This window comes from Brachyistius frenatus, unplaced genomic scaffold (genome assembly GCF_029030835.1).
Source record: "Brachyistius frenatus isolate BFR_SWC_R1_liver_20210118 unplaced genomic scaffold, ASM2903083v1 Contig_143, whole genome shotgun sequence".
NCBI classification, from domain to species: domain Eukaryota; kingdom Metazoa; phylum Chordata; class Actinopteri; family Embiotocidae; genus Brachyistius; species Brachyistius frenatus.
The window spans coordinates 603,220-615,000 of record NW_027210742.1 but is presented as its reverse complement, the minus strand read 5'-3'; the positions used below and the strand labels follow the sequence as shown (position 1 = coordinate 615,000).

Here is an 11,781-nt window from a genome sequence, read left to right as displayed (position 1 = left end):
CATGCACACACACTTTATGAGCATATCAGCTTCCCACAGTGTACTGTAGATATCCAGTTAAAGCATGCAGAACGTATTTAACACACACACACACACACACACACACACACACACACACACACACACACACACACACACACACACACACACACACACACACACACACACACACATGCATATAGCGTCATGGATAGAACAGGGTTTCCTGTTTACGTAGCTGCCTTCCTGTCAAATTAGAGGAGGAAAGAACGGACAACAAGGAGACCTGAGTGTGTGTGTGTGTGTGTGTGTGTGTGTGTGTGTGTGTGTGTGTGTGTGTGTGTGTGTGTGTGTGTGTGTGTGTGTGTGTGTGTGTGTGTGTGTGTAGGCTGATAAACAGAGCTCATCGCTCCTCTCCATCTTTCAGCATGGAGGGCTGCATCACTGAAATATTGATGAATCTGTGTGTGTGTGTGTGTGTGTGTGTGTGTGTGTGTGTGTGTGTGTGTGTGTGTGTGTGTGTGTGTGTGTGTGTGTGTGTGTGTGTGTGTCTTACATGAAGTCGGTATGTGTGTGTTGGCTTTAGGTCATGTGATCAGTGGAGAAAACAACACATATTTCCTTCAACAAAACAAACACAGAGACGAAAGAAATGTCTGAATATGAAATCCACGTCGATCTCACGGCACCAGAAGGAGAGAGAAAAAAAACAGGAGAATTGTGGATGACGTCAAATTTGGCCAAATGTAATCCGATACCTCGTAAAACATACAAAACAATTATAAAAACATGGGAGAAATTAATAGAGCTGTGAAAAGAACAAATTAGTTGAAAAGAAGCCACGGGCTTTTTGTTTTCATCTTAAAGGAGCCAAATTAAAGGACTAAAACGTATTTGTACGTGTGAGACTTTGAATTTTATCACGATAAACAAACAAACAAAAAAGATATAGTCTGAAATAGATTTACATTTATATCCATATTCAGGCCGGTACTGACACCCTCCCTCGTGTGCTTCGATGACTGACAGTCGCTAACGGTAACCAGGTTTGATGCTTCAGGTTGCGGCTGCTTAAGTGGTTTTCGGCATCGACCGGGACCGATGTCGGGCAGATTCTCCGAGATGTCCCGACCTTTCTTCTCTCCCGTCTTTCCACCTTTTGATTTTGTCATGCTCGGCATCTCGTGTCTTTATCGTTTTACGTCCCTCCTCCTCCCTCCTCCTCCCTCCTCCTCCCCCCTCCTCCGTCTCTTCTCCTGTGTCTCTTCCCAGCAAGCTTTCTGTCTCCCATGCCGCGTGCTCGAGACCTGTTGTCGTCACGTCGTATTTATAGCCCGGTCGCTCCCAGCGGGCTCCGGGCCGCGCTGTGATTGGCCGGCCGAGGCGAACGAGGCGGCTCAACATGCAACGCTTCCCCATTTTTTTTTAATTTTTTTTTTCCGCTTTCCCATCACGGGAATGGATCGGTCACAGCCGAAAGAATTCGAGAACGCTCTTATGGACAGATTATACATCGTCAAAACAAATATGCACACACACACACACACACACACACACACACACACACACACACACACACACACACACACACACACACACACACACACACACACACACACACACACACACACACACACACACACACACATCCTCTCTCAGCAGAGTAATGGGTTTATAAATGCTTCCGCTGGCTCCTTTCAGCATCCTCCTGCAGACTCGGTGAACATAAACACATAAAATATGAAACTATCTGACAATATCTTGGAATACAAAATTTAAAAAAAAAAAAAAAGTGTTTTGACAATATTTCGTGAGGTTTGTTTGAAACATGTTTCAAGTTTTAGTTGCCACTTCATCAAAATGTAATATTTTTCTATATAGTGTTATTAAACTTGTTTCCTGAGTTGCTCCTCAACAATCACTTCAGTCAACATGCGCTTTTTCTTGGAGCTGCTAACGAAGGCAATCTTGCGGGAAAACTTACACGCGCAAAAGTTTTGGCTACAAAAAAAAAAAAGACTTAAAAGACAGAAATGTAAAGCTTGTAAAAAAAAAAATTAAAAAAAAGAATAAAAAAAGCTATTGATCTAATAAAACGAGGGATCGGCCGCCCTCATCGACGCTCCGCTGCAGCGCCGGTGGAGGAGGATCTTTAGTCGGGGACAGCCTCGAGGAAATTCATTCATTTTGGTCCCATTTAAAATAGACATATTTTGCAGAGTTTACTTTTTTTTAAGCAGTTAAAAATAAACCGTGATGAAGACTTGGTTTAGGTTAGTTTAAGTTTGGGATGAAGGTCTTCATCAGAGTTTGAGCCTCACCTTTTTTTTTTTTTTAAATCAGCAGTTCTTTGTTTGAGGCTGAAAATCAGTGCAGGAAAAAAAAAAAAGCACTTTGTTTCCTGTATTGAACTCGATGCTTGAAATCTGTTTTGTTTTTTTGGGGGGGGATAACCGGGGCAAATATACAGTAAACACCAGCAGTGTTCGCTGCTAATTGGATGCTGTTGCCTCGGTGAATTGACGCAATTGAGGTTTTGACACAGTTTCACGAACCCGCAGAGGCTCAGACATGAATATGCACGTTTGTTACGGGATGACGGCACGACGCGTGAGACAGGTGAAGACGAACCGAAGCAGCGAGTTGAATGCAACTGTGTCCGTCCATTCACGGGCTGCGTTGTAAAAGCCTGCGTATCTAAGCAGCCCGTCGAGGGGAAGAAGAGACACGGGGGTGGGACATGAGAGGGGGTGGGAAAAAAACAACAAACAAAAAAAATCCATGACATGAATCGGGCCTTTAATGAAGCTGAAAGAATATGACAGAACACAAAGAGCAGCAAAGCAGGCAGTCGCACACGCACACGCACACGCACACACACACACACACACACACACACACACACACACACACACGCGCACGCACATATAGAGGGCGAACACAAAGACTGCTGAAAACAAAGAGGCTTTCTGTAAAGACCTGCTGCATCCTCTCTGAAGGACTCCACTGTACTCTGCATGAGCTTCAGTGTGTGTTTTTGTGTTCGCTCATATAATCAAGTGGACAGTTTGGTATGTGCAAATGTCAGAGACTGTATAGGCTGCACACACACACACACACACACACACACACACACACACACACACACACACACACACACACACACATTGTCTTTTTGTATGGAGTGAATACAACATGGCCCCTGTTTGCCCGTCTTTGGGCCCCCTTTTTGTTTTTTTCTTTCTACGCCGTCTTCCTCGGTTTCTCGTCTCCATGCCGATCCCGTTTCTCACTTCTCACTGTTTTAGATGTCTGCCCTCAGGACAGTCGTATAACGTGTGTGTGTGCGTGTGTGTGTGTGCGTGTGTGTGTGTAATTCACCTTCAAGACTCGGAAGATTGCATCACTGTGACCCCCCGGGGCCTTTAATCTCCACGGTAACCAGAGATGCTGTAACTAGAGGCTTGAAATGATAATGACGCTCCAGCAGTCGCTTACAGAGTTAACACACACACACACACACACACACACACACACACACACACACACACACACACACACACACACACACACACACACACACACACACACACACACACACACACACACACGTTATACGACTCGGCACTTTAGATTTACATTTTAAAAGGTTAGAAATAAAAACTAGAGAGCACTCGGAGGGAGAAAAACCTCACCGGGGCTGCGAAGGATGCAGCGCTCGTCGTTTTTTAACTGGTACTTTTATCGTATCGTTGTGTTATTTCTGAACGTATTCCCTCGTGGAGTTTCGCGCGTCAGCAAAACTATTGTGTTTTGTGTCACTTAATACTCCGTTGTTGAGTTTCTGTCCGAGGACAGACGTCGAAACCTTCGCTGAGGTCATAAACATTGAGATATGTTGGCATTGTTGTCCCTACATAAAAGGAAACTTTGAATAAAAATAGAAATGTTTTGACGTTATTCATGCACTTCTGCATCAACAGTAATTGTAGCATAGATGGGCCAAAGTCTTTTTAACGTATAAAGTTATGGAGATTTCGTAAAGTTAACTAAAATGTCTAAACAAGGCAAACTGTACATCTAAACTTCTATTTTTTTGTGATTTATTTTTTCCTGCGTTTAATTCAGCAAAAAAATTTCCCCCAAAACAATAAAAAAAAAAAAAAAGATATATAGAACATTTTAAATACAAAACCGTGAAACCATTAATGACAAAATCTACAATAAAATAGAAATAAAGAAATTAAAAGAAGCAGTAATAAAGCGCAGGAGGATATACGTGATAAATAGAATCGAGATTAAATTTGAGCCTAACCTGGAAATGCTGTAGAAAATAAAGATGCTTTTAATGATTTGAACGCTGCTTGATGTGAACACTTATACACAAACAGTAACATTTAAAAGGAAGAGTCGTTCGCATTCACGTCGTCATTTCTGCTCGTGGTGAGATATGACGTGGAAGTGACAGGAAGGTTCATCCTCTGGGGACCGCGAACGTCCATCGAAGAGTTGTTGACCTACGAACCGAAGATGATTCAAGCTATATATGTCATACAAGAGCGCCCGTCTACCTTTTGAAGGTGATTTCGTGCCTGCAGAGTTTCTGCCCGAGCTCGGCTGGTTGTGGCGTGACGTCGTCATGACGACGTCGAGCTGCCAGCTTCCGGCGTCCGTCTGCCTCGTCAGCACAAAAGTCGGCGCCGACTGCACGCCGAACGCTCGCAAAGACTCGCCTGTTAAACGTCCACGCGAACCCCGTTTGACCTCAAGGAGCTTCGAAGGCAGAAAAGACTTTTAGACACGTTTTGCGGTTTATTTGTTAACTTTCAGTCGCAGCGTCGCGGTTTTTGTTGCTGAAGCTCGATGTCAGCTCGAATTTGAAAATGAAAACGAATTCATTGTTTTTGTAATGAAATCTCGATAACAGGGAAGTTAAACTGTTGTTGTTTTGTGCTAAAAATTCACTTTTTTGGTTTGAATATCAAACAAAGGTTTTGACATTAAACAATAACAGGAATACTCATATCTACTCTTGATCATTTAAACCAGGAAATTAAAAGAATTTCTATTAAAAAAATTACAACCTTTTGCTTTATTTGCTGTGAAATGTCTTTTTTTTTAATGTATTGAACATTAATTGATAAAGTGTGATAAAAAAATTATGACTTTTTTTCCTCGTAATATATTAACTTTATTCCCAGAATCTCCTAATTTTGTTAAACTATCCTCAAAAAAATACCCGAACAACAACATACTGAACATTAAAGGTGTATTTTTGCTTTTAGTTTTCTAGCACCTCTTCCTTTAAATCTATAAATGAGACGTTACCATGACAACGTACTGCGGTTTCATAAATTAAAAAAAAAAAAAAAAAAAAAAATCCAAATACTTTTTCTTTTTTTTTCTCAGGCGATGGAGAGCAAGCTGCTGGTTGGTGGGAAGAACATCATGGATCACACCAACGAGCAGCAGAAGATGCTGGAGATGAAAAGGCACGAGATCGCCGAGCAGGTGAATCGCTGTTTGTAACGTTCAAATACAAAAATACAGACTCAGAATAAAATTTACTGTACGTTCACAGCGTAGTTAGGTACTTTTACTGGATGATATTTGTTTTTATTATGTTTTAGTACATTTTTGCTCTACATTTAACAACCTAACTTAAGAAAAATATGATTTCCTGTAATGATTTGTGTAATATTTGTTTTTTCCTGCGTTCTGAAACCATCAAAAACTCTCCGCCGTCCGTGAAGTTAAAACATAAAAACGGTGACGTTTGTCATTTGATGCTTTTCAGGCGCGTGGCGAGAGGGAGATGCAGCAGCAGATGATGTCTCAGGACGAGGAGACGCTGGAGCTGAGAGACACTTTCACGTCTCTGCAGCAGGAAGTCGAAGCCAAAACCAAGAAACTCAAGAAGGTAAAACGTCCGTAGAGACCGGACGAGTAGGAACACGTCAAAACAGACATGTAAGATGCGCTTTCACATGCACCCACGTCGTCCTCTCTTTGTTCCTAATGTGAGAATATCTTCTGCCCCTTTTTGACCTCTGACCCTGACCTGGATCCCAATGACACCCCCCCCTCCCCCCTCCCTCCTCCTGCCTCGGACTCGTTCGGACACACACTTAAATCTCAGTACCTGAAGGTTTGTCCTGCCGTCCCCTTCCTCGCTCCTGGACCTCACTAACACCTTCTAAAACGTTGTTTTCCCACCTCCTGGTCAGGATCTCCCAGTAACTCGCTAAAGCAACACCTCCCACCACCACCCCTCCCCCCCACCACCACCACCACCACCACCACCACCAGTGCAAACACTGTGACCTTTCTGATCTCGTCCCTTCCCATCATTTCACCTCTCAATCCGCTGACACGGCCGGCGGGACTAACAGCCCTCAGTGTGAGTGCAGATGACAAAGTGACTAATGATCCTGTGCTGACCCCCCCTCCCTCCCCCATACACACACACACACACACACACACACACACACACACACACACACACACACACACACACACACACCATTTCCCCAAACATGTGTCATCAACTTCTCTCCCGCTGCATGATGCCATCGCTCTGAGGACAAGGGAGGGGGCTGCACTTACTTTTTAATGCCTTTTCTTCTTCTTCTTCTTCTTCTTCTTCTTCTTCTTCTTCTTCTTCTTCTTCTTCTTCTTCTTCTTCTTCCAAATCGCATCCTGTTTCTTTTTTTTTTTTTTACCACAAACGTGGGCTCGCGACGGATCCGAGGGCCAAAGTCCAAGACGCCTTTTTATGATGAAGTAGTACATCCCAATTGTACACATGCTACCTGCAACAGTACATACTTTTTTTAAGGGGTAGCTGTAGTCCGTACTAAAAGTAAAAATGAAAAGTATGCGATTCGGACCGAAGGGACTTTTCTCAGATGCTTTGAAAACAGTTTCATCCGTGATTTAAGTTGTGATCAAACTCTGAGTTAAAGAGGAAATATTGCTGAACACCAGAAAAGAGGAATCCAAAATACCTCCCTCCAAATCCAAGCGGTGTTTTTTTTTTAAATATTTAACTCCAATCTTCATGAACATTCACGGTCCGTTAAAATAAGAAGCGTAATGGTGTTTTTTTTTGGTTTTTTTTTTTTTCCGACCAGCTGTTTCTCATTGATTACGTTTGAAAGCTCTTCCTGCTCCACCGGCGTCGTGATTCAGGGCCTCGGTCGGGGTGGGGTGGTGGTGGTGGTGGTGGTGGGGGGGGGTGGAGGTTCGCCTCCATGTTTTAGAGCTGAAGTCTACAGAATAAACAGCGTGAATGGAGGCGGGCGGCGGAAACGAGCCAGAGAGAGAGAGAGAGAGAGAGGCTGCCATGTTGGTGTGCTCCCATTGGCTGGCCGGTTCTCCAGACGCCAGCGCCTCCAGTGCTGTTGCTACGGGCAACCAAAGCTCCAGCGAGCTGGAGACCGGCTCATCGGCGCTGGGAATCTCACCCTCTCTCTCTCTCTCTCTGTCTCCCCCTCTCACCCTCGTAGCTGTACGCCAAGCTCCAGTGCATCAAAGCGGAGATCCAGGACGTGAACGACGAGCACGTGAGGAGCCGGCAGGAACTCGAGCAAACGCAGAACGAGCTCACCAGAGAGCTCAAGTTCAAGTGAGTCCGACGAGCATCCCGCGGAGTCGGCAGAAATCAACGCTCGACCTGCATCAGCATTTTATTAATTGAGACAGGAAGAGGTTTAAAAAAAAAAAAAACAACAACATTAGAAATAACATAAACTGCATGTTTTTTTTTTCTCTCACATTTTTAATCTTGTTAAAATGACAAATGTTCTGTAAACTTTGCCCAAATTGACTTCTTAGACCAAAGAGTGTTTTTAAAACTCTTAAAAACACTTTATTCTTATTTTATAATCTCTTTACATAAATATATATATATATAAAAAGTGTTTAAGTTCTGTGCTGTAAGATTCAAGCAAGTAAATTAGAAGTAAAAAGAGAATTTTAATTTTGAAGATTTGTTTTTCAACACATTAAAATCGATGTTGGTGTGTTTGGTTTCTTCAGACTTCAGTCGGCAAACAAAAAAACTACCGGTTGAGTTTCAATTCATACATTTTATTCTATTTTATTCTCCGCACGTTTGTGTTTCGTGCTCACGCAGGTACCTGATCATCGAGAACTTCATCCCTCCGGAGGAGAAGAACAAGATCATGAACAGGCTGACCTTTGACCCCGAGGAGGACCAGTGGAAGTTCCAGCCTCTGGTTCCTGCAAAAAGGTCGGTGTTGGCGTCGGGTGTGTTTGGGACGTTCCTGTCCGAGCCCCCGAGATGGAAACGACGGACTTGAAAACGGTCGTAATTTCAGTCGGGGGGGGCTCGCGACCTTTTGACCTTCGCGCTCTCTTCTTGTTCTGCTGTTAACAAAAGCAAGAAAATGTCTCGGAGGAAGCCGCCCGCTGTTTATTTCTCGGCTGAAGCTTCGCTGCAATTCAAAATGCTTTTTTTTTTTTTTTTTTTTTTCACCGTTGATCTCTTAATTTGGTTTTGTTCCTCATTGACGCTCTCTCTGCCTCCGTTCAGTAAATCCTCGCAGATGAAGAAAAGGCCGGCGTCTGCGGTCGGATACAAACGACCCATCAGTCAGTATGCCAGGGTTGCCATAGCGATGGGAGCTCATTCCAGATACAGGGTGAGTGTGTGTGTGTGTGTGTGTGTGTGTGCTTGTATTACTCACGTTGCGGGGACATAAATCTGTTTTGTGCCGTCATGTTGTGGTGACCAAAGAAACAAGTCCCGAAAATATATTCAATCTTAAGGTTGAAGACTTGAATGTAAATGAATGTAAGTCGATGAAATGTCCTCAGAAGTGACGCAAACTCGACTGTGTGTGTGAGACGTCGGTTCAATGGTTGATCTGCGTAAAAATAAATCAGCAATTAGTCTGACTATAGATCGAAATGTTTAAGTCACTTATAAAGGAAAAGCTGTTTTGTTCCAAAATTTAATGTATATTCTTTATACACATATTATTATTATTTTTTTACATAACAAATACAGCCCTTTCCTGTTTTTTGCATGCCTGTATAAACTCAAAAAGAAGTCCCGTCAAACAGATCAATAGTTGCAGACCCTAAATGAATCTTTAAATAAATAACCAGTCGACAAATGTTCACTTACAGTCTCCGATATTCATTCTCATTCCACGCTCTGATAAAAACGATATAATTTAGAAACAAGGACGCTCACATTTCTGCTGTTCCCGACGCGAAAAGAAAAGCCGCACGACGTGAAACAATAGAGGAATCATATAAAGGCCGATCGCGTTGGGGGTCAAAATGGACTCGATCGAGCTGAGTGCTCGAAAAAGGCTGCGATGAACTGAGAAAAATGGTTTCAACAGGGATATTGTGAAAGAACAATAGACACAGATTAATTCAAATTCAGCTGAAATTTCTCTTTCAGTATTAAAAAAAAAAAAAATCCCTGAATCCACTTCTGCAGGGTGCGATTATTTAACGCTCGAAGACGTATGCATTAAAGGTCGACTTTAGGTCGCAGGTTTTTTTGTTTTTTTCACATCTTATTTTTTCCGTGTCGGTTAAAAAAAAGACCTTCAGTTTGAAAAAAAAAAATATATATATATATATATATATATACACAGCGGACAAAAACCTGGAAAAATGTGACGAACTGAACAAATAAAAACCTCTGTAACGGATTTGATGGACTAAAAGTGTCACCGGGGAGGAAGATCTAATTGGATAAGTGTGATCTGCGTGCAGGCTGAGAACATCATGTTCCTGGAGCTGGACGTGACTCCTCCCAACACGGCCTCCCTGGACCGCTCGACGGAGGCGGACTCCAACCGAAGTCCCTCTCTGGACAACTCGCCCACCAAGGACAAAGGCGTCCGCAAGTCTCGGTCCTGGTGAGCCGGATTCATTTTCACGCAGCCTGAAGGACGTATCGGAGGGATGATGTTATCTTTTATTATCATGGGGTTACCACATTTACTGTACTATTTTTTTTTTTTTTTATACTACATGCTTTTATTCCTGCTTTAAGTCATGACTGAAATAGTTTGTTTTAATCCTATTATATGTGATGATTTAAGCAAAATTTCAGTGGACAGCTGAGTTTAGTGTTCGACTTTTGAAGCATCCTGCGTCGTTATGTATCTTCAATGCAGATCTTTACCAAAAAAAAAAAAGAAAAAAAAAAGGCCTTTTATAAGAGTTTATAGACGAAAAACATAAAGGAATAGTTCGTATATCCTGCTGGAGAATATATTGTCTGATAAATGACTAGAAGTTGTCGAAAAGCAACACCAAATATGTGTTTACGCATACTTAAGATATCTAAAATCTCAAATATATCAAAAGTACAGTATTGGTTAGTCTGTAGTATGAAATAATAATCAATCGATATGATCTTTAAATAAATATACGACGATTTTTTATTTTTTTTAATGTGAAATACAAATATTTTGTTTTGCATAAAAACACTGAATAGTTTATGTGCTGCTCTCGTGTGTCCAGCGAGCTTCGGACGATGCAGCCGTAAACGGTTTAGAGTCAGTGCGTCTCTAAATGGGATTATCTGGGATTAGCCACACCCTCCCTGGTCCGTCCTAATCTGACGGTTTATCTCTCATTTTCTCAGCAGCCTCTAATCTCACTGCTCCTGGATGATCTTATTAATCTTTGTGTCTGAATTGTATATAAAAACAGGAATGTTTAAATTTTAATTACCACTTCTTCTTCTTCTTCTTCTTCTTCTTCTTTTTTCTTCTCCTTTGCAGGTGTCAGACCCCAAAATCCATCTCTTCCTCCTCTTCCAATCTTTCCCTGTCGGCGTGTCACGCTGCCACACCCACGGCGGCGGCACAGTAAAGCTTTAGGGATTTTTTTTTATTACTATTATTATTATTATTATTATTATTATTATTATTATTATTATTATTATTTATGATACTCCCCCCCACCCCTCTTTCTCTTCCACCTTTTGGCCAGTGATCCTCTTAAAGACTTCTCAGCCGGGACTCGAACACGCGCCACCTCCTCCGCTGACCCCTGAGAGGTCAAAGACTTCCTGGAAATGATCTGACAGGACACGACCTTACGAACCTCAGAGACTCTGTAAAACAACACTTCCTCCTTTTTGATGTAAAGACCTCGTCGATTTCCTGCATGTTTGGAGACCGAGCGCCTCCTTTTAAAACTGATGGCTAAGGTGCTGAACCGACTGTTGCGTGTGTGCGTGTGCGTGCGCGCGCGTGTGTGTGTGTGTGTGTGTGTGTGTGTGTGTGTGTACTGTATGATTGCCTCTTTGTGTTTCCAGCTGTGCTTAAATCCCCCGAAAGATACACGTGTAAATATTTCATGTAATCAGGGTTGGGTTTTTTTTCGAGTCTGTTTTCTCTGTGAAAGTTGGACTCCATCGAGTTCACGTCCGTGTTGGATTTTTTTTTTGGAAAACAAACAAACACACACAAAAACAAAAAAAACAAAAAAAAAGAATGATGATGATGTAACATAAATGATGTGTGTTGTCGCTGGTCAGATGAGGTACTTTGGAACCTGAATGATGACCTTCATCATACCTGTTGTCTGCCATCATTTCCGTGTCTCTCCACAGTGTCTAAATTTCAAATGAAATGTCTTATAAATAATCTCATTAAAATGAAGAACGAGAGACGTATCACACTTCCAAAGTCATTGAACTGGGATTTTTATTCACAAAGCAAGAAACACATCTAAAAAAAAAAAATGTGTTTAGGTAGATCAATGAGTCTTTCATTGACTGTTTATAAAAGTGGACGTCGC

The 11,781-nt window shown here is 42.2% G+C and overlaps 1 protein-coding gene across 1 annotated transcript in view; it reads left to right on the top strand.

Annotated features, from left to right (window-relative positions):
• LOC138630859 (kinesin-like protein KIF3C) overlaps nt 1–10,887 on the top strand; it is a 19,883-nt gene extending 8,996 nt beyond the window's left edge. Inside the window, exons 2-8 of the mRNA XM_069715464.1 lie at nt 5,389–5,490; nt 5,777–5,899; nt 7,488–7,606; nt 8,117–8,233; nt 8,537–8,645; nt 9,739–9,884; nt 10,758–10,887. Of these exons, the coding sequence (XP_069571565.1) occupies nt 5,389–5,490; nt 5,777–5,899; nt 7,488–7,606; nt 8,117–8,233; nt 8,537–8,645; nt 9,739–9,884; nt 10,758–10,848 (807 nt within the window). The 3' untranslated portion in view covers nt 10,849–10,887. The remainder of the gene's footprint in view (nt 1–5,388; nt 5,491–5,776; nt 5,900–7,487; nt 7,607–8,116; nt 8,234–8,536; nt 8,646–9,738; nt 9,885–10,757) is intronic.
• Nucleotides 10,888–11,781: the final 894 nt, after the last annotated feature.